Below are 24,026 nucleotides of genomic sequence, written 5' to 3'. Positions count from 1 at the left end.
TATATTAATTTGCTGTTCTTTAGTTATAAACATACCTAAATGCTTATACAATTTTTAATATATAAATTTCGAAAAATCCTCGATTACTCCTAACATAAAAATATACTGTATTTTCCATAGCTAAAATATAAATTTTAAAAAAATATCCAGATCAGAACAGTGTAGAAATATACTTTAAATTCATTTTCTTCTATTTCAGTACATAGTCCTTTATTATCATCAAAATTCTTGTGATTCTCCAAGATTTAGAAACCAAAATGGATATCTATCCTAAACTGTTGAACTTTTGTTTTCTACAGCTGGTTTACCTCAATGCAAAAAAGCTTGACAACTATTGATATCTGCTGGCCTTTCATCACTGTTAGACAAATGCCATATTAGGGATAAAGATGTCGTTCATTTATTTACAGGCTATATAGATGCAGTAAATTTGAATCTAAATGACCTAGTGATCAGTGGTACATTCCTTAAGAGAGCAAGAGAAAATCTTCGAAAGGTAAAATTAAATTTCATGAATTTAAATTTAGATTTTGTAGTTATTCACTGGGATACAAAGCTACATCCAGATGTAACTGGAAAAGGAACGCTGACAGGATTACCGTGATAGCTTCAGGTCCTAATATTGAACAGCTACACGGAATTCCTTAGATATTTCTTCAGTTGCTTATGATATCTTAGATGATAGTTCTTTATTACTAACTGTTCTAGCTGTAGTGTTTGATACAACGACTTGCAATACCAATGAATTGTGCATGCATTTTTAGAGCAAAAATTGTACGGTGATATATTACACGAGGATTGCCATAATCATGCACTTTAAATCGTACTGCAGAGTGTGTTCTTAAAGAAGTTCTTGCCTTTCTTAGTTCTAGATCAGATATTCAATTATTTAAGCGCTTCAAAATTTTGTGGAAAGATCTCCATCATTCAGAACTTATAACATTTCAATCAAGTACACACACCACTTAAATTCTAAAAGACGAAGTTGATGACATATTATTTATTGTTCGTAAAAAGCGGAATCGAGAAAGATTACAGATAATTCTCATAACTTATAATATTTCCTGGTGAATTTCCTCCTACAGGGATATGTTTTCGGCAACATGGAGCTTATCCCTGAGCCACATGGGTGGTAAAAGGAATTTTTGTTTGAAAATTTTTATGTTTAGGAAACAATTTAAATTTACCTTACATGAAAAGAAAGCCCTTCAATGCTGTTTTACAATTAAATTCTGTATGAAGATATGGTTTTTCGCAGCAACCCAATCGAGGCTTCTTTCAATAATATAATATGTCTGAAAAACTAGCAGCGTACAAAATGACGACAAACATGCAGCAGAAGCAGTGATTGGAAAATTTATAAATCACTTATGGTATTTAGGGGATAAACTAGTAGCTTTGTCCGTATTGGATGAAGGAATTAACTTTGAAGATAGGAAAACACTAGTAAAAAAAAAATGCTTGTGATAAGGAAGACGTGTGTGATGACTGTTTAACAAATTTCAGATAACTGTAGATGATTTGGAATACTTTCTTGGTAAATATCTTCCTCTTCATAGAATCAATTACGAGTCAATAAAACTGTTTGATAAGCTACAATTACTAAAAGATTTTTTCTATTTGATCCTGATTCATGGCAAAATGAAGGAAACTCTTTAAAGGGAAGAAAGATCGTTAAAATACTGAAAATTGTGAATGATACAACTGAAAGAGGAGCAGAATATTAATCGAAGAATTTCGCAACTAATTTACCAAATATGAGTCACAAAAACGATTTATTTTACAGACCGTCCAAGACTATCGGAAAAAAATACACACTATCGAGATACATTGAGAAAAGCGTACGAGTAAGGAAAGTTTCTAAAGCATTATTTCATTCTTATTCACCGTAAAATCTTTCGATGACATAAAGAAATTATAAAGATTAATTTTAGTGCTACCTCACTAAAAATATTTTGCAAACCTAAAAGAAACGATGTACTGAGTCTGAAGTAAAAACTCGAAGATTTGTGGGAAATTTATCAAAAGTGTTAAACTTCAACGGCCTAGGGGCACGTGTTATTATTGACCGACGTGTTATTTTTTTCCATATAAATAAGGACCACCCTAATATATATATATATATATATATATATATATATATATATATATATATATATATATATTCCTTCATAAAATGTTAAGTTCAAAAATTTTAAAGATAGTGTCTTTTAAAAATTTTGGACAAAAATACATGATTTTGATTCTACTTTAATGAATACAGAGAATTTCAGAGTTAAAAATCAAACTGTATTTTAAAAAAATTTAAAGAACACCATCAGAAAATTTTTTTGAATTTCCATGTTTTAAAATTTTGTGAAAAACATTTTTTCTCTAAAATTATTCAAGTTACAAACTAAAGTGAATGTAATTCTCTTTACAATGAGCAATTTTAAATTCTGTTGCTTTCATTAAACATGAGCTATAACATTCAAAAGCGAAATTTTGCAAAAATTACATAAAACTTTTCCACAATTTTTACTGTAACTGCTGAGTTACTCATTGTTCCGTTCTGACACTGAAACACATTAGATGTATTCATCAAAATATGTTTAAGATAATATTTTTTTCAAAAATTTTAAAGGACATTATTTTTAATTTTGCAAAAAAGTGTTTCTTGAAAATTATTTAACTATATACTAAACTCTTGATTATCCGCAGAGCAGATTACCCACCAGCTTTCACACATTCAAAAATAGGTTTTTTTTGGCAATGATTAACTAAATGTTGATAAACATTACATTTTAACTTAGTGCAAAACCTGTTCCTAGACATCCCTATTTTTTTTCTTTCCCTTCCAATGGCATCAAGCCTTTCATGGTCCCTGAAACTGGACTACTTGAAACCTGATATTTTTATCTACACTACACTGGTGTGCAAAAATTAAGGGTGAGACTGTTTTTTCAATAGAACTTTGTCCAAAAGCTTTCCAAATCAACACATTTAATACCGTAAGATCCCCAATACGTAAGGACATGTGTAACGTAAGCAACACTTACTAAAATATAAATCAGAGGGATAAAAAGAAGCTTTATTGAAAAAGTAGCATGGAGCGCAATGCGACTGAAGGCCAAAACATCCCTGTGATGGGTGTCCAGCAAGAAACATCTGGTCTTTAGTAGGGGATATGATCTCCCCCGACTGCTAGGCAGGTTTCACAGCGTCTGCCCATGCTGAGAATGAGGGTGTCAATGAGTTGTTGAGGTATTGCTGCCCATTGGTCTTGCAGCGCCAATCGAAGCTCCCGAATCGTTACTGGTAGTAAGGTACGAGCGGCCAAGCGTCTGCCTAGAAAATCCCATACATGCTCGATGGGATTGAGATCCGGAGATCGTGCCGGTCAATCCATACGTACAATAACCTCACTCTCTAAGAGCTGTTCGGCAGCTACTGTGCGATGACATGGTGCATTGTCGTCCATGAAAAGGAACTGCGGACCCATAGCGCCTCTAAAAAGATGCACATATGGAAGAAGAATCTCGTTACAATAACGGGTGTTACTGAACCTGCGTCGAAGATGTGAAAGTCTGTACGATTACCAAGCATGATGCTTCCCCAAACGAGAACATCGCGACCTCCATAACTGTCCCTTTTAATGATGTTCGAGGGATGATTGCAGCTTCCCCGCTCACTCCAGATGAGTATGCGATGAGAATCGCTACTCAGACTGAATCTGCTCTCATCTGTAAAGAGTACTCGTCCTCATTCCTTGTCTCTCCAATTCCGGTGTTCCCGGCACCACAGAGAACGCCTTCTCCGATGGGCAGGGGTTAGAAGTACACACTGTATAGGGCGTCGTGCAAACAGACCACCACCGTGCAGTCTTCTGGCCACGGTAAAACACGATATCGGTCGTCCAGTCGCCTGTGTCGTGTGTCTAGCAATTTCTCCCGCTGTCTGCCGCCTGTTTCTTCTGGCCTGTAAGACAATATACCGGTCATCTGCGGGTGTGGTTCCTTGTGGACGACCACTACTGAACCCGCTGTTCCTGTAGTTTGAAATTGTCTCCAAAGTAATGAAACGATGCTGTGAGCAATTCCGAACCCTGCAGCCACACTTGTCACACTGCGGCCTTCCTCCAACTTCCCAATGATTCGACCTCGGGTAAAAGCATCCAGATGTCGTCTAACAGATTGATTATTCGCCATTTCTTGCTGAGGCAGCAACTCTGTGTGATTTTAACTGCTATACGGCGTGCAATCTCTTTGCCATAAATACTGATCTTACACCAACAACATGCTTTATACTACTCAGACACTCCCCCATTACGTCTGCCTGCATATCTGCGCATGTGCTACCGTACATCACCTTACTTAATCTCCTGATTGGTCTTTCTGTCCACTCTGCCTCTTCGTTCAGCTGATATGCTAATTTTTCGACTTCGTCCTTAATTTTTGCACACCAGTGTACTTACTGCTTTAAATTTGCACTATATTGATTTTCATATCTGTACGACTTATGCGTGTAATCGAGTGACTGCATTAACCTTGTTCAAAAAAACTTTCACCTCTGCATTTTTGGGGTAACCTAGCTTGAAATATTTCAATTAATCTGTTTGCACCATTTGCTCGCATATGTGTGAACTCCATTTGCTATAATTAATGATCCTTTTTCAGCTTTACATGCATTTTTATTATAATGTTATTTTAGTTAGGATGCAAATATTATTGATCTATCTAAAGCTATTGCATAGACCAGCGGTTCCCAACCTTTTTCTCTTTGCGAACCCCTTGGAACAGGCAAAAAAGTTCGCGAACCCCTTGATGTTGAAATTAGTAACATGTAAGAAACAATAAAAAAACAGCATGTTTGCTTTCCATTTTTTGCAGCATTTGATTGCAATAAACAAAAATATAATTGTAAAATATCATTAAGTGCAAACATTAATAAAAAGTTAAAACTACATCTACAAGAAAAATTATAAACAATAAGTTTTATAAACCAACTATTTTTTTTAAGCATACTTTAAATTGGGGAAAAAATCCTTAATGCGATATTTGTGGCTGTTTGACGGAACAAAGAAACTGAAAGTTTGGTTCAATGTCTGACAGTTTGAGTCTTAAATCAGGCTCTGCATTCAATCTGCTTCGGTATTTATCTTTGAGATAAGTATAGGAGGAAAATCCTTTCTCGCACAGATATGTTGTACAAAATGGTAATAAAATTCGAATTGCTTTTTTGGACAAAACGGTATAGTCATTTCTTACACTGAGCCAGAAGTCAATTAACGAGAGCTCTTTAAAGGTAGTTTTCAATGAATTATCACAGGATAACTCGATGAGCATTTCCTTTTCAGGTAATGTCAGGGTGTTCTCTAAGCATGGATTTCCTTCAAAAGGATTGCGTATCCAGTCGTTTGAGAGAGGGACGTTGCGCCTATTAGGAAAATACTCGTCAAAAGTTAGTTCAAGATGTTGCAGATGTTCACATGCATTTCTTTTAACGCTTTCATCAAGTTTCATTGAGTTTTCTGATAAAAAACTACTAAGAGAAGTGAAACAAGAAAACTCGCCCATTTCCAGGCATTGGATCCAGAAATTCAATTTTTTTTACCATAGCTTCAATTTTATCATATACAACGAAAATATTAACAACTGCACCTTGCAAGGATAGATTTAATTCATTTAATTTTGAAAAGATGTCAGCTAAATATGCAAGCCTTTGCATCCAAAGAGGATCGAATATGCAAGTGGACAAGTGAAATGGATGATCAACAAAAAAAGCTTGGACTTCTGACTTCAATTCAAATAAGCGTGTCAAAATTTTGTCACGGGAAAGCCATCTAACTTCTGTGTGAAGAAAAAAAGTAACATGAAAGCTTCCCAAATCTTCACAAAGCGCGTGAAATAGACGGCAGTTTGTGGCACGTGATTTTATGAAATTTACAATTTTTACCGCATCATTCAAAGTAGCGGATAATTCTGCGGGAATACGCTTACATGCTAATGCTTGTATATGAATGCAGCAATGAGTCCATTCAATTTTCTCGTTGATCTTCTTTACTCGCACCACAAAGCCAACAAATTTTCCTGTCATTGATTTTGCACCATCCGTTGACACACCCACACACAAAGACCAATCTATTCCATTTTCTTCAAAGTAACTGTTGACCAGTTCGAAAATTGCTTCTCCAGTTGTGTTGATTTTCAAAGGTTTTGCAAATAGTACATCTTCTTTAATTGTATCGTTAAAAATATACCTAACATAGACAAGTAATATTGCAGCGTTTGCTACATCAGTCGACTCATCAAGCTGGATCGCAAAATTATTCTCTTTTATTCTATTCACAAGTTCTTTCTCCACATTACTTGCCAAATCAGTAATTCTGCGCGATACTGTGTTGTTTGATAGCGGAACCAGGTCAATTTTTTTTTTGCTGACTTTTCTCCCAGCATACACTTAGCAATATCTTTAGCACACGGTCCAATTAAATTTTCTGCAATTGTATGTGGCTGTCCAGATCTTGCAATTCTATAACTGACTCGATATGAAGCTTCAAGGGCCATTTTACTATCTTCGTTGGATTCTAACAGGAACGTAGAGACGCTACACTTTTTATTATATTCCAATTTTCTTTTAAAATATTCGATAGGTTTGTCCTTGTGTGTTGGATAATTTGTTTCGAGGTGTCTTCTCAGAAGTGACGGTTTCAAACTGCTGTTCGCTAGAACTTCGTTGCAAATAAGACAAAGCAGTCTAGGTTCAGACTCTTCTCCAGTAAAATAAAAGCCCATTTGTAAATAGTCACTGTCATATTTTCGCTTTTTTCCTTTTTTCTCCCCTAGTTCACTTTTCTGTTTAGTCGGGGGAGGCGGCAGTTCATTACAGCTATCTATTTCAATATCCTGTGTTGATTCGAAAGTTACTGCTGATGTTGAGGGTTGATCGATTGACTGCTTGTCCATTTGTCGCTCAACCAAACTACCAGTTTTCAACCATCGATCCATAACAGCAGAAAGTTATTAAATCATAAAAATTACCAACACGATTATAACTTCACAAACAGAGTAGCAAGTTCACGTAGCAAAACCAATTGCAAACAAAATCACTTGTTTTCAAGCATCTCTAAAGTATCTCTAAATACGTCTGTTAACAACTATTTCCCCAGAACTATGAGCATGCTGATGTTATATATTTTTGAAAACGAACAGATGGGTAAAATCCAGTAATAAATTTTAAGTTTGGAGCTTTTTGCTGTCATGTCTGCTATTCGATGACTGAATTCGACGGAAATTCCCTAGTTATATTTCAACCAGATTAGAAATAATACCCCTATGATGCATTGTTTGAGAATTCTTTATTTTTTTCGACATATGTATATTATGTATATTGTTTGATTGACTCCACGCGATGGCGCCTTTTTAAGGTTATCGTGATCCCCGTCACAGCTCAATACAACGTTTCTGCATGGCGCCTCGCAATAAAGAAGGAAGGACATCTCTTTTTGTTGTCTATCGAAAAAAAAAAGAGAAAATTTCTTTTTAACCAAGATTATAAAACCGCTGAAAGATTTTGTTTTTTTTTTTGAGCTTAATACAAGAGTCTGGCGCGTTTTCAAATTAAAAAAAAAATTTAGTAACTATGTGTGCAAATTGAATATTTTATAATTTTTTACCAAACTAGGAAAAATCCGCCATTGCACCGAAATTTTCGCGAACCCCCTTCCTGCACCTCGCGAACCCCTGGGGGTTCGCGAACCACCGGTTGGGAACCTCTGGCATAGACTAATATTGTGTTCTACTTATTATCTCAGAATTTGGTTATCCACGGTTACGGTCCCACCCTATTCTGTGCATAATTAGGAGTTAACTGCATACAAAATTAAAGTGCATGTAAGTACCTTCAAAATGATCCTAATAAATTTGTTATACAACTCGGCTGCTCCCATAGAACTTCGATTTAACACTTTAAAACACTGCTCGCATGTTTTTAAAAAAAAGGTCTGTTTAACAAGCTTCAAAAACTAATTACACATCACTTATGATAATAGGTTTTTAAAAAATATAGATAAATTTAAGGCATCAAAAGAGTAAGGTGTCGAAAAGTTTCATGAAAATTTGAGAAGTCAAGTTAAGAAATTGTTTTTCATTGATTTGATACAGAATGACACAAATCCTAAAAAAAATAGGGCCTTTGATTAATTTTTAGAGTTTTTGACTACAAAATATGGTCTTTAGAGGGGCCCCTACAAACAATACTTGAAAATAGGACCCTTATAGGGACTTTTGAGGGCCCGTGGGAACCCTGGCCAAGGAGCCGAAATTGAATGTAATGCCACGCTAGCAGCTTCATGAGCCACTAGGTGTTAAGAGAATGAAGTTAATTATTATCTAACCCCCTAATGGAAGAGGTGGAAACTTCGGTGGATGGGACACCATCTGAATCTACTCCTACTTAAGTATTGAGAGCAAAGATAATGGTTCTAACTCTCCTAAATCCACTACTAGTTCGATTTCGAACTTTATAGAAAATCTTGATGTTTCAGATGCAGATTCCGATGTCACGTTAACGGATGAGACCCTCTTGCAGGATACTCATCCTAACAAAGAAACTGCCCCTTAGTGGGTCCCCGCTCTTTGCAATGGCGGTGCTTGGCATCATTGTTGCGCAGCTTAACCTTAATCATTGCCAGTCTGCTACTGCTCTTCTCAGTAAAGACTTGGCTGAAGGAAGAATTGACATTGCCCTAGTACAGGAACCCTGGGTCAACCACGGGAAAATCCTCGGTCTGGGTAGCTGTGGTAATCTCTTCTATGATCTGACTTGTAGTAGACCGAGAGCCTGCGTAGTTGTTAACAAGCTCCTGAATGCTCTCTGCCTACCGAAGTTTCTTGACGGTGATAACGTCGCCATCCGAGTATTTAATGATGATGGTGCTTCAGCATGTTTCATGTCAGCTTATCTACCCTATGAGGATAAGATTCCTTTAGCGACCTCAGCCAGGAATTTTGTAAAATTCTGTGTGCATGCAAGGCTGAAGTTCATTATTGGCTATGACGCTAACGCTCACCACATTGTGTGAGGAAGTAGTGATTGCAACAAGAGAGGTGAGGAACATTTAGAGTACCTGTTAGGTAACAACCTAAATATGCTCAACAGAGGTAATAAATCTACCTTTATTACCCAAAACAGACGTGTGAAGTCATTGATCTAACAATATGTAACGACAGAGCACTGAACTATGTAAATGATTGGCAGGTGTCAAACCGGATTACCCTATCTGACCATAGACTAATCCTTATGACTTTTTCAGGTCCTGCACTAAGCGTACTGGTGGAATCCAAACGAACAACTTGGGATTCCTATCAGGAAGATCTAAGGGTCTCCCTAGCAGGTAAGAATTTTAAACTTACTTCGTTGATAGACTTGGAACTAGCTGTTGGTTCACTTCAACATTCTATACTCCAATCTTATCAACATAATTGCAATGCAATCTCCACTAGTTTACCAAGACAAGTTTCTTGGTGGCGTAAAAATCTTAGTGGATTAAGAAAGAATTGCAGAAGACTTAATAAAGCCAAGAAAACGGGCGATTGGTCTTTGTACCATGAAGCTCGCAATAATTACAATAAGGCTATAAGAACTAGTAAACAGGATAACTTGAGACAGTTCTGTAGCCATTTCGACAGCGTCTCTCACTGCCAAAACTCTCTAGAGACAAATTTTGTCAAATGGGTTCCATTGAAAAGGAAGATGGTTTCTTTACTGAAGATAGGGAAAGTACTTTACCACAGATGTTTAGGGTACATTTTCCTGGCTCTATAATTAAAGATGACGAAAGTCATCCTGATATTCCGCTACACTCCTTATGTGGTAGTAAGGAAAGGTGGAAATTAGCGCGTGAAATTGAGACCCCTGGTAAAGTTGTGAGTGGGCCATTAATTCATTCAAGCATTTTAAATCTGCTGGACCAGATGATATTATACCTGCTCTCCTGCAGAAGGGTGTGGATATTATCACACAACATCTTTGTAGGATCTACAGGTCCTGTCTTGTTTTGGCTATGTGCCTTATGCTTGGAGAACTTGCAAAGTAATTTTTATACCCAAGCCAAGCCAAACTACAATGTGGCGAAAGCCTTTAGACTCATCAGTCTTACCTCTTTTCTCCTAAAAACTCTGGAGAAACTGATCGATAGGCACATCAGGGATTGTGTTTTGAAAACCAACCCTCTTTCTAAGTGCCAGCATGCTTATCAGCCTGGAAGGTCCACTGAGATTGCACTTGATGAGCTGACAACAGCTCTGGATAGTGCAGTAAATGGACAAGAAGTAGCTCTCCCTGCTTTCCTTGGCATTGAGGGAGCTTTTGATAAGGTCTCTACTGAGACTATTAATGACTCTCTCGCACACAAGGGAATTGATCCCATGATATGTACCTGGGTTAATAGTCTGCTAACAACCCGTATGGCAAAAGCTTGCATGCTGGGCAAAACTATGATGGTGGGTAACTGCCGTGGCTGCCCACAAGGAGGTGTTCACTCCCCTTTGCTTTGGTGCCTGGTGGTTGATGAACTTCTGGAAAGAATTCCTCGCAAAGGTCTGTACTGCATTGGCTACGCAGACGACATAAACCTTGTTATAAGGGGTAGGTTCCATGATACTGTTACAAATCTCATGGGGTCTGCCCTTAAGGAAATTGAAAAGTGGTGTTTGGAGGCAGGTCTTGCAGTCAATCCGAATAAGACTTATTTAGTTCCCTTCACTTGTAAACGTCTCAAAGACTTGAAGATAATTAAGTTCTTTGGTTCTCCTCTTGCCTACTCTAGTGAGGTCAAGTACCTGGGTGTGATCTTTGACAAAACTTTGACATGGAATTCTCACCTTAAGCAAATTGCCCATAAAGCTAAGAGAATCTTTTGGTCTTGCAGACGTGCAATTGGTAATAATTGGGGTTTTTCGCCAAAAATCGCTCATTGGGTTTATACTAGAGTAATTGTACCTACGGCCATGGGGCAATTGCCTGGTGGGCTAATACCTGTACCGTAACGGCTGAGGGCTGCCTCGCAAAAGTACAAAGGATGGCTACTATTGCTATCACTAGTGCCATGAGAACTACTCCTTCCCATAGCCTTGAACTCCTTCTTAGCCTTCTTCCGTTGCATAAGCAAGTGGAAATGGAGGTGATTCTATGTGGGTACCGCCTCAAGCTCATGGGTCTCTGGAAGTCCCCTCGTTACCTGTCTCTGTACGATAAACTGTGTGCAAAGACTAGTAAGCATCCTTACTTTATGATGCCTTCTGACTGGATGTTAAAACAATTCAGCTTTAATGCCAATGATAACATTGTTTTTCTGTCCAGAGAGCAATGGAAAGATGTACAGGATATCATTGGCAATGCACACGAAATCTGGTTCACAGATGGTTCCAAGACTGCATCTGGAACTGGTTTTGGTGCATATTGCAGCAGCAATAACACTAATCTGTGCTTCTCATTAGGGAAGCTTACTACTGTCTACCAGGCAGAAATTTTAGCCATATTGGCTTGTGTAAACAACTGCCTAGAACGAGGCATAAGCAGGAAGGTTATCAGAATATTCTCTGATAGCCAAGCTGTGTTGAAAGCTCTCAATCGTAACTGTTTCACTACCAAAACCGTTTGGGAGTGCCATAATGCACTGGTAAGACTAGCTGGCAGTAATAGGGTTTCCCTTTACTGGGTTCCTGGTCACCGTGACATTGTAGGTAACAAATTGGCAGATCAGTTAGCTAAGTAGGGCTCCAATGTACCATTTATGGGACCAGAGTCTGTCCTCTGCCTGCCCTACAATGCAGTAAGGACTACTGCAAAGAACCTTCTTATAGATGAATCATATGGCTTGTGGCTCCAGTCTGAATCTCAAAGACAGGCCAAGACTCTGAACTAGCAGCCTCCCTGGCTCAGGTCCAAGGAACTGCTTAACTTGAGTAGGAATGAGATCAAGAACTCTGTTGGGTTACTAACTGGACACTGCTCTCTTAATACTCACCTTAATCTGATGGGTGTTACCAACAACCCTTCGTGTAGAGGATGTCATATGGCTAATGAAAGCTCAATTCATGTGCTATGTGAATGTGACTTCTACTCTGCACAAAGATTTGAGCACTTGGGATACCACTATGTAGATCCCCGGGAACTGCCTAGAATTTCGGTTAGGCAACTGCTGAGATTTATTTCTGTTACTGGGCTCCTTTAGTAGTCTAAGCGGGGATAGTACAATAGACCTGTGGTCTCGGTGCTCGCGCTGGTTTCAAGTGCCCCCCTTTTCACTTCATACTTCATTATCTAACCCTCAATTATATTAAGCAACAAGTTACCACTTTTAAGCCATGATTAAGGTAAAATTACGTGCAACATACCGACAGCCCAGTTATCACATCCAGAAACTGCAGTCTTGTCCCTAATAATTAATTTATTCCAATACTAAGCAAATTTTTTACATAAAATTCCCTCTCAAACTCTATGCTGCTTAAGCAATATCTAAAGAATGGCCAGAAGACTTTTCAAAAAAAGTCTACATAATTTTCCTTTGACATTATGAATTTAAGTCTGAGGCATAAATGGTTCTGTTATACAAAAATGCGGAGGATTGATCATCAGCGTAGAAAAGCGGAAAACAGGGACTGAATGTCAAAAGCTTCCATGAAATGCAGAAGAGTTGGCAGATCTGTATGTCATGTAAAAAACATGAACATATTGCAGTAAAAAAAATGCTTTTATTTGCAACCAAAAGGGGTGATATCACATTTCTTGTTAACCTTGCCCCTTATGATAATTTCACAAACACCCCTTGCCCATCAAAGAGTGACATCATTTGAGGAATAAATTACTTTAATTATAATCTCTTTGCTTTATAGTAAAATGATAAATCTGCCATTATTAGTAAAAATGATCATGAGTATTTCTTCTTTATCGCAAAAGATACAATTACTCAAAAATTAATGGTTACATTTTTGATGTTAATTTATCTGTTAGACAGAAAAAAAAAAAAAGATTTAACAGTTTGCCTTTATTTAAAAATCAGCAAAAACAATGAAAAGTATTCTTACTTGGCCCACTCAATTTTTAAAATGTTTGTCCCAAATGTATGTCCGTCTAGAAGAAATGCTCTTGATGCTTCTTCATGATCAAGATAATGAATGAAAGCTAAGCCCTAAAAGTATACAGCAAAGCTATAGGCATAAAAGTACAAACATAACAAATAATTTACGAAAATGAAATGAATGAAAATTCACACAAGAATAGAAATAAACCTGAACGAACCTGTTGAATTTTTTATAATATTTAGTTCAACTAGAAAATGAGAAGAAAAAAAAAAAATGATGTGGACCGCACAACCACACTACTTCCCTTTGCGTCCATTCCAGGGGGTTCCCAAACTTTTCTGACTTGTAGCATCCTTTGAAGAAATCTAATTTTTCCATGCAACCCTAGTTCATTTCTGTTATACAGTACATATTGATCCTGTGCACCCTTTGCAACACGCCTCACCTCTCCTTGAGGTTCCCAGGGTGCCACAGCACCCACTTTGGAATAAACCTCAGGTCCATCAATAATTAATATTTATTCATAACTCAAAAGAATGGGTGTGTGTATTCATGAACAAGCATTACGAGCAATACTTCCTATATGAAAAGCTTTTTCGTGAAAAAAAGCACTTTAGACTTCAAATGGCCGCCAAAAAATTTTAAAGTAAAAAAAAAGATCTGAGAAAGTGGGGTGGGGGAAAGGGGAAGAGATTAATAAATACTTTGACAAAATTCAAATGGAGTTGGTTGCAGATAAATATCAGCTGAGATAAAAAGAACAAGGCAAATCATCTTTCTTCAAAGGTGCTCTGGGAAAAGCTCTGCCACAGGCTTGTCTGTGGACAATTTTTGATCAAAAATTTATAGAATATTCTAAAAACCATAAACAATAGTGCACAAAAAGTTTTAATAAATTCAATCTAACCATTTTAAAAATAAATTGTAAAGGTGATTTTTTGGCGATAAAAACCTTAGTGTTAAAAACTTAAGTGTTAAATTTATAGGAATATCTCTCAAAGAGGGCTGGTGCTCAATTTTCATATATTTTGTTTTATTCTTGTAAAAAATCAATTGTTATCGCTTTATAGCTAGCTTAGGAGAAAAGTGCTTCTCTAAAAGCACAGAGGGAGATATAGCAATCATATAAATATTACATTCATAAGAAAGTAGTGACATAGAAAAAATATAAAAGCGTTTGATCCATAGTTATCTTTTTCAAAAGCAATATAAAAAATAGGCGAGAAGAGAAAACCTCTTTGTTGAAATTATTCACTTAAAGCTATAAATCAATCGCCCCATAGCCCCAAGGCACTGTTATAACTTAAAAAGCTTTCAAATGTTTGAGATTCTTAACACATTAAATTCCACAGATAAGCAGAATAAGGCGGAAACGATAGCCCAGGGTAGAGGTCAACATGTTTATCAACCATTTATGAAACAGATATTAATGCCTAAACCTCTACATCAAAATACTTGAAATTGTCAACATGCTACCAATAAACAGGATACACTAGTTTCAAGTTATTACAATACTTAGATCTAAGTTGCTTAGTTAAGAATCATCACATAAGCAAAAATTAAATAAAATACTCCTATTTTAAACAAAACGGTAAAATGAAATTATGTGTTTAAATAAATGTAAAATAAAATGTTTATACTAACAAAATCTTCCAAATTTAAATTGATTTCTTTAATGTATGATACAAACTCCCACTACTCTGTCCCAATTTAAAAAATAATAAAGTAAAAAATAATAAAGTTGTAAAAAAAGTAAATGTTGTTCCATATGTTTGCATTTATAAATCGACAAAAAAATAAATAAAATAATATAAAAATAAATAAATAAATAAATAAAAATAAATAAATAAAATAAAAAATAAATAAATAATAATAATAAAACTAAATTTTATGAGAACTTTGGTTATTAACTATGAGCTCCTTTTAGGGTTTTTCACTATTATAATACAACAAGCATAGTTTGTTAATTATTAAAACAATTACCAGGAGTGCACTTGTGCTGGAATGCACTGAGACTTCATTCCCCATACTGTGTTTTTAGAAAAAATTGTTCCCTTCCACATAATATCTGCTCAAATTTATTTTTTCAGGCCAAATATTCATCTTTACAGTAAGCATTTTTTCCCCTTAAATATTTGTTCATGTATCAAATTTTGACAGTTCATGTTATTGCTTCATAAAATTAAAACATAGTAATATTCACCTTGCATAAAAAAAATGTTCGTTTACCAATTAACGAACATTTAAATTCGTTTAGTATTTGGCTGAACCAAATATTCGGCTTGTCTGCTGAATATGCAGAAATCCGAACGAATATTTGGTACATCACTAGTGACAATTATTGATAATTACTATATCAGCCATGCTCCCTAAACTGAAAATCTGTCATCATAGACACTAGGACTCGACCGATGCATCGGCGCCGATGGTTCAGCAATTTAGCCATCGGCATCGCCGGCCGATGCTAACTTGCAGGAAACATCAGCCCATCGGCCTTAAAAGACATCGAAAAGCCGATAGACTTGGCCGATGTTTTTGAAAAAAAAGAAAAGAACCTTTGTTGTTTTACTTTTTAATACAAAGTAAAAGGAGTTATTGTTTTTACATTAAATTGTTTGCTTAAAGTTCAGTATGAATTTCTATTTTAGTCACCCCTGAAAGAGTTTTAATACTGCATTCAGGTACCAAACAAGTTAATCATTGCATTGTTTCTTGCGGTTGGATGTACGTATGTATCTCTTATAAGTGATAACTCAAAAATGGTAAGTTGTAGAAGGCTAAATTTTCGCATGTGGGGTGTACGTACGTTTCAGTTGTGCACTTTCATTTTTGGTTTCAATCGGGTGTTCTAAAAAGCCTATTTACTCATTTTTGTGGCTATTAATTACTTATTTCAATGGAAAAGTAATATAAGCGTATTAGACTGACTATCATTTGGTGATATATTGCCGAATTGGAGACCATGGTAACAAATATGAGATGGCGAAACCGGTTTTGTTTCATTTTGTTAGATTCCCGTTAAACCGACTGTAATTTTTAATTTTTCGATATTTGTAATATGAATCGCAGTAATGTCTTTTCTGTACCGCTTCGTCGGAGCTACAAGTTTGGGGCCCGTCGTTACATACATTTAAATACATTTTCGACACCCTATTCCATCCGCCATTAGGGGGCCCTATTTCTCTATCAAAGAAATTGTAAAACACTTATCATAAGCATTTTTGTAACTCCTACGGTGCCCCTATGGTTATGGGGCCTTTCGCGCAATTGTAACATTTGCTATATTTTAAATCCGCCACTGCAAGTCAAAACAAACTCTGTTGCAAGTTTTAGAAGGGTTTTTCTGCTTAATGTTTATGATTATTTTAAACTCTTATTTTATGACTATTTTTTGTATTTTCGAGAACACTTGCGTGCCCCTCCTCTCACTCCCTCAATTTCTGAAATTAAACTCTAGTTATACTTCTTAGTTGTTTAAAACTAACACCATTCATAAAATTAGAGGTTTTTTTTTCAAGCTTTATCTATTGTTTAGGAAGAATGTACAGCATTAATGTAAGATATTGATTAAAGACGTTTTGAATGGTGACATATTTCGGAAATCAAAGGGACTTTTAAACTTTTTCTTCGGAAGTGCTGAAGTAGATTCAGAAACTCCTCGAGGCATTGGTGGTAGCGGTTCTGTACTAAAAAAATGAGGCTGAAGTTGGGGCCGAATTTTAATGTTGAGAATTACTCCAAAATCAAAATGTGACCCCACTAACCAACCCTCGTCGTTTCAAGCATTTCTTAAATATTTAGCGATTTTTTTTTTTTTGCTCTAGAAATGTCATTTTGCATATTTCTTATACTTGTTTCACCTATATTTCGTAATGCGCCATCTTTTTTGCATCATTAACAGCGGTCGAATTTTTTTCTGTTTTAAGTAACTATTTTAATGTATTTATATAAAATCAATGAATAAGTTATTTTCGTTTGCATCATATTTTTAATAATATGTTATAGAAAAGTTTCAAGGATTTTCTATTATGCAATTTTTTAAATTTCAGAAAATTATTGTTAAATTGAAAAATTTAATTTGAACTTGTTTGTAGTGCTTCATAAAAGATTAAACAATCAAATTGTTCAATAATATGTGAGCAAACATCAGATCAAGTAGTATATGTATTCAGTTATTAACTTGGTGTAATTAATGAGTTTGTTTATTGTAGCTGCGTTTTACGGACCTCGCTCTTTTCATGGCTATTCCTTTTTTATGCAAAAGTTATGTCACTGTTATAGCTTTTATGAAAAATGCAAACTTTTCTATTAATAAATTTTAAATAAGTATGAAAATATTCCAATTATGATTTAATATTGTAATTTATCTGTTTCCTTTTTTGTTTGATGACTAAAAAATGTCTACGTGCAATCTTTCCACTTCGATTGCGTTTGTTGACAGTTTCATAGTTTATTATTATTATTTTTTTTAATGATTAAACAACATAATTTAATGTTTCCTAACTATATTTAGTGTACCTAAATGCATACATTATTACAGTATTACTGAAATTTTAGTTATATGTTCAATCAAAAAAAAAAAAAAATCAATTGGTTATTAAACAGTCTCTTTGTTTTTCTTCCTTGTTTTTTCCTTTCTTTCTTTCTTTCTTTTTTTTTTTTTTTTGGCTCTTGTTCTTTGTCCTCCATCACACAGCAGTCAAAAAAGGAGAAGCATAACTACACCCTATACAGATTGTACGTAGTACGGTCAAAAAGTTCGGGTGAGAAGCTGTATAAAACCTTACCCAGAATAGTTCACATTACTGAAGCACATCCACCTTCAAAAGGTCACCTTGAGTCAGTATGTATTTCTGCCAGTGTTCACATAACTTTTGGAAACACTCCTGGAAACCATTTTTCGCTACCTTCTGTGATGCAGCTTTATCTTCTCCTGACGGAAGAAAGCGGCGTCCATGCAAATGTTTTTTTGTTGGGAACAGGTAAACATCACACAGAGCTAAGCCTGACGAAACGTTATGTTATTTGTTTGTCATATCAGAATATTGACCAATCGAACCGTGCATCCTCAACATGAAAGTCGCCTTCTTTCCCACGATAAAGTTAAAGTAGCAGCGCAAGAGGCCTTACAGGAGGTTGCGATAAATGTCTTCCAGGAGTCCTTCTAAAAGCTATACGAACGTTGGCAGAAGTGCATAGTCGTTCAAGATGACTATTTTGTAGATAGATGTTCTTCAGTAATGTGAACTATTCAGGGTAAGGTTTTATACAGTTTGTCCTCGAACTTTTAGATCATACTACATACGTATTAGTTTTCAACTTACTATTTCCTAACGTTTTTGAGTGACGCAAGTTTACGCGCATGAAGACATCACAAGAGAATTAGCGATAATTAACTAAGGAGGCGTTCAAAATGGACATTTCGGTCATCTATATGTTCTTAGGTACATATGCATGTACATATGTGCCGAAAAAACTTGTGAAGTTTAAATTTGGTGATCGTAAAATACAAATTTAGGTCGAAATCTAATTTTTTTTGTGTGATTACAATTCCTTATTCGTAGAAAGGAAGTAAAGTGAATTGAATCAATGATCCTTTAAATCCCTGACAATCTTATCAATTTATTTCTGTTAGATTTTTTTGAGCAATCACGATTGCTTATTGTTTTCATTTGACTGTCCTTGACGTTACGCTGATTTTATTCCCCCCCCCCTGCCTTCCTCTACAGCACTCTAACCCACCGTACTCTGCAGGCGTGGTCCCTTCGGTCCTGAGCAATGTCCCCCGAAATCCGCTTCTCCTGGTCGGTGGCGTTCATGTCCTACACACGGTCATACACACTCACACACACGCGCGCGCCTATATGCATACACAAGTCTATGCACACACAAGCCTACACATGCACAAGTGCCAATACACACAGAGAGATACACATGCCTACGTGTATACACAGGTCTACGCACACACAAGCCTACGCATTCATGCGCGCCTACACACTCTCACACACACACACACACAACTATACACACGTAACCTCCCAGGAGAAGTGTCAGATTTGGGGGGACAGGAGCAGTTTCTAGAAACAATAACTCCAATGAGTAGGGTCCGGTCGCAACTTGTGATGGCGAAAAACATAATTTGAGTTTAAAATATCAAAATTCAAATTTTTTTTTTTTTGCCAACGGCATCGGCCATCGGCAATCGGCTATTTGGAGGAAAACAATCGGCCATCGGCTATTTTTGAACAATCGGCATTGGCCCATCCAGTGGCATAGCTAGACCCGACTTTCGGGGGGGGGGGGGGGTTACTTCTTTTATATTTATATATATATATATATACATATATATATATATAAATAAATATATATATATAAATATATATATATATATATATATATATATATGTATAATCGCTTGGAATTTTTCCCGTTTCTTCTTTTTTTTTCTTTCTCTTCTCTCTTCTTTTTCTCATTTCATACCTGCCAACATCTACTGGGGAAAAAATCCAGTAGATCATTAAATAATACAGTAGGTGTTTACGACGGATTTCTCGTTCTTAGTTAGGAAATAAAAGAATTTTTTATTTTCCTTCTTAGTACAACCAAATGCTCCTTACATCTTATACACAATCAAGAGAAATGATCAAAATCCAGAAATCTCCCGGAAAAACCAGTAGAGTTGGCAGGTATGTCATTTTTTTTTTGAGACTAACTTTTCGGGGGGGGGGGTTTTGTCCCCAAAACCCCCTCCTTAGCTACGCCCCTGGGCCCATCGGCCAAAAAATGCCATCGGTCGAGCCCTAATAGACACAGGTCTTAATTATTTATCACTGGAGCTCCAGTACTTGAAAATACACGAGTGCACCCCTAATTAGTAACATTTCAGAAAAAAAAATCAAAAATAACATCTTACACTACACTTGCCACTTAAAGAAGTCTTCACTATATAAATTTTGTCTACTTTTCCAAAAGATCCAAATAACTTGTGCAAATCCGAATGATAAGTTTCTGCAGGTAGATTACTTATTCGAATAGTAGCTATATAAGAAAAAATTAAACAAACTCAAAATATAAAAACTGTAAGATAAACAGCAAAATAAGTAAAACTGAGAAAACAAAAAGAATAAATATAGGCAGTACTAGAAATAAGAATTGAAACCTTATTTCTCGACTTTCAATTACTTTATTACTGTCATTTTTGCTAAGTGCTAAATATGTCATAAGTGTCATTTTTAATGCACCAGGGTGGCGACAGAAACTGGAAAAAAAGTTCCGACTTTTCCCTGATTAAGTTCACCAAATTTCCCTGATTTATGTTCCCAATGATAATGGTTTCCTTTCTTTGCCCTCCCTCAAAAGCATCGCATATTAAATAAAATGCAGTTTTTAAAATGGTTTAATTTGTTAATTAAAAATATATTTTGAAAAGATGCTCTTTTTTTTTTTTTTGGTAAAAATGGTATGTTAATTATCAACAGAGAAATATTATAGGAAATCTAAAAGAAATACTTTACTTTCAGGAACCAGTTAACATAAGAATTCTAAGAAATTATTAAAACCACCCTTATAGACATGTGTAATCATGATAAAACTAAAAATATTTAAATGGAAATAATCTTGAACTGAATTTTCAAGCAGTATAATTGCTGCTGCAAAAATAACAAGTGATAGTTAAAGAATAGAAGTAATGTAGTTTCACTTACTTAAATAATACTGCCATGTGCAGGTAAATGGAAGTATCTGCAGAAATTAGTTTTCGAGATATTTGAAAAAATGAGTGGTGGATTCAGTACTAACAATAGGAAAATGTTGGAATTAAGACGCTTTTTCGTGCCTCTTTTTCAGCATAAACCAAATAAATGACTATGTACAGTAAAGATAATGCACAATAAATGACAAAAAAGAAAAGAAAAAAAAATGTGCAGTTATTACCCTTTACCTGCACAGGGCAGAATAGACATATTTATGTAAAACAAATTGAAATCTTCCAACAACCAGTCATACTAAGCTATTCCCTGATCAAGAACTTAGGTTTTAATGAATGGATACAGCATTTTAACTTAATATATATATATATATATATATATATTTACTTATTTTCACAACTCAATTTCAAATGATTTCATTACTTGTCGAAAAAAAAAATCATAGATTACTTTAGTAACAAGCAACATTGAAATGAAAATACTATTAATAATTTCAAAACATATATGCATAAGGTTTTAAAATAAAAGAATTTTGAAATCTGGAAAAAAAAAAAAAAAACCCTGCATCTAATCTGAAGCGGGGTTGCTTTTTTGTAAAAAGTCCGGGACGCTGTAAGAAGCTGGACAAAATGGACAAAACTGGACAAAATGAAAAATAAACTGATTATACATAAATTTATTGTAATGGTGTAATAATATTAGTATATTATTGTAATACATTTTTGGTAATGAATTAATCATTTAATTAAAATAGAATCATTAGCTTTAGAATTTCATAAATCTGAAAAAAAGTTTAATTACACATTGGTGCGGCTAATTTTAGATCATAATTTACTTAAAAGTAATAAAATTTAACAGTGTGAATAAGCTATTGGACTTGATTAGACTATTATATACAATAGTAGAAAATAAACTCAATGGGAAAGTCAAATAAAATGCTTGGAGACACACATGCAAAACAAAGATTTATAAACTAAAAATATTTTATAATTGTTACATTTTTCGAGTTTTTATTGATGTCACCCCATAGTAAAATATTTAAGATATTTGCGAAAGGTCCGTTTTGGTTGATCGGAATTTTGTGAAAGGTCCGTTAACGGACCAAAATTCCCTCTGGTCAGACTTCTGGAAGGTGTAAAATTTTTTTTCTTTAAATATTTACTTGCAGGAGGCAAAAAATGCCGCTGAGAAGGCGCCGCTTTCCCTGGCTGCAGCTCTGAGATTCTTTATGGTCAATTTATCTCTCTGACGAAAAAGTATGCAGCAAAATTTTTAAGTTGTAAAAAAACAATTTCAGACTGTCTTTTGTGACATCAGAAGCAGAACCGAGTTAAAGGGAATGGGCAATATTCCCCTTGAAGCTTTTAGAAAAGAAGTTTTGGTACGGAGAGGAGGTTTCGGCAGGAGGGAGCCCCCCCCCCCCCCCCCCTTCGCATTGTAGTTTGGAAAAAAACACCCACGGTCCCCAGAAGAATGAGCAAAACTGACTTCTGAAATTGCAAATTTGAGCAATTTTTTGCAAAATTAAGAGAAGGAGGATGAGCTCAGAATTATCAACTTATTCTCAGGTTTTAAGATAAATTTAGGTCAATTTTTGTAACGATAGAGAATTGAGGGCTCCTTTCAGAAGTCTATCGTCTACATTCAAAGAACATTTAGTTTCACAAAATAACAGTAAAGAGAGCAGCCTGAGTATGATGAAAATTGATACTGAGGTCTAATGGTGCAACAAGAAAAGCTTTTGAAGGGGAATATTGTTAAATTTTAGAGGCGATGGATTTTAGTATGTATTGTTTTCTTTCTCTTTTGCTTTCAGGGTATTATACATTTAGAAATAAGTATTACAAAACTTAAATTTAAAAAACAAAAATAAAATTCCAATTAAGAAAATAAGACTCCAGATTTTGTCTTTTTATGATAAATTTATAAAATATATCACAAGAGAAAATCTTTGTTTGTAGCAACACTGTTGTTAAAAATTGATGCTTTGGTGAAAATGACTTACTTCGAGAATTTTTTGTGACAGATGTAGGGGCTTCTGTGCTTTCAGTGTTCACAAGACTGCATTGATCCGCCAAATGTTTGCCTTTGCAAATAATACATGCAGGGGCTATTTCTGCTTCAGTTTTCACAGGACTGCAATAAAATGAATGATTACCATTGTTTTATGTGTTTCACTAATTCAAAAATTTTCAGAGCAATTAAAGTGTGCAAATGTCAATTAAAATATGTTATCGGGAGTGATTGCAAGTTCAGGAAAAAATTCCTAAAATTTTTAAAGGAAAAAAAGGAGAGGAGAAAGGTTTTTTTTAGAACTATAACCTTTAATTTAAATATAAATATAGATGTTAGGGAATGTCAACAGTTCCCAGATTTTTGTCTTTCACAGTAAGATATACATACATTATAATTTTTTTAACAGTACATAAAATCCCAAATCAGGAATGTTTGGGATTTTGTGTTACTTCTTTTTATTTTGTGCATTAAATAACATGCCTATAGATACAGTAAATAAATCATATTTATGCTAAAAATAACTTTGTTTTTACTTATTAGACTTTGTGTTGTATACTAATAAGAAAATCAATATCATGAGCTGTAAGCGGGCAATTAAATATTGCTGCACAATTACAGCAAGACAGAGATACTTCACACGACACGCGAGTATTAATGAAATGTAAAAAGCTGTAAACAGTTTTCAACAGGCAATAGTCATCCGTTAACAATTTTAAATGTAAAAGAAAAAGAAAATAGGAAAATATATTTTAATATATCTAAGGAAAAAAATTCTGGGCTTCGAGTTTTCCTGATTTTGAGATTCCAAAATTGGGGTTCCATACTGCATAAACACGAGACAAATTTCTTATATATGAACAGTTTTTGTATCAGGGGTTAAAGTTGTAAAAATTCTCTAGACATTTTTTAAAATTAAAAGTGGTATGTTCCAAGTTTAATTTTCAAGTAAGAGGCTATCAACAAATGATGTCATGGGAGAAGGGGGTTTTGTGACGTGAGTCAGTGACAAGAAGAGGGAGAGGGTAAAAAATACTATGACATCATGCATTATTTTTATAATAGGTAAAAAAATATAGTGACATGTGACAAAGGATGGAGAGAGGATATGTATGGTGAAGTGTGGCACTTTGTAAAAAGGGGGGAAGCGGTCAAAAAAGTTGGAAAAAAGTGCGACATCATTTATGGACAGCCACTAAATAAAAGGATTGAATACAGAATATTTAAAAATTAATCACTAATT

General features: G+C 35.1%; 1 protein-coding gene across 5 annotated transcripts in view; it reads right to left on the bottom strand.

Annotated features, from left to right (window-relative positions):
• Positions 1–24,026, bottom strand: part of LOC129224233 (eukaryotic translation initiation factor 3 subunit G-like) — a 109,835-nt gene that overhangs the window by 4,061 nt on the left and 81,748 nt on the right. For 4 of the 5 annotated variants that reach the window (XM_054858653.1, XM_054858654.1, XM_054858656.1 and 1 more), the window contains 3 exons: positions 22,776–22,906; positions 19,978–20,102; positions 13,068–13,171 (listed from right to left, as the gene is read on the bottom strand). In XM_054858653.1, coding sequence (XP_054714628.1) covers positions 13,068–13,171; positions 19,978–20,102; positions 22,776–22,906 — 360 coding nt within the window. The remainder of the gene's footprint in view (positions 1–13,067; positions 13,172–19,977; positions 20,103–22,775; positions 22,907–24,026) is intronic. The other variant, XR_008580682.1, reaches the window with a different exon arrangement.

The sequence above is a fragment of the Uloborus diversus genome, chromosome 6 (assembly GCF_026930045.1).
Source record: "Uloborus diversus isolate 005 chromosome 6, Udiv.v.3.1, whole genome shotgun sequence".
NCBI lineage: Eukaryota > Metazoa > Arthropoda > Arachnida > Araneae > Uloboridae > Uloborus > Uloborus diversus.
The sequence above is the reverse complement of the archived record's forward strand: the minus strand, read 5'-3'. Positions and strand labels throughout refer to the sequence as shown.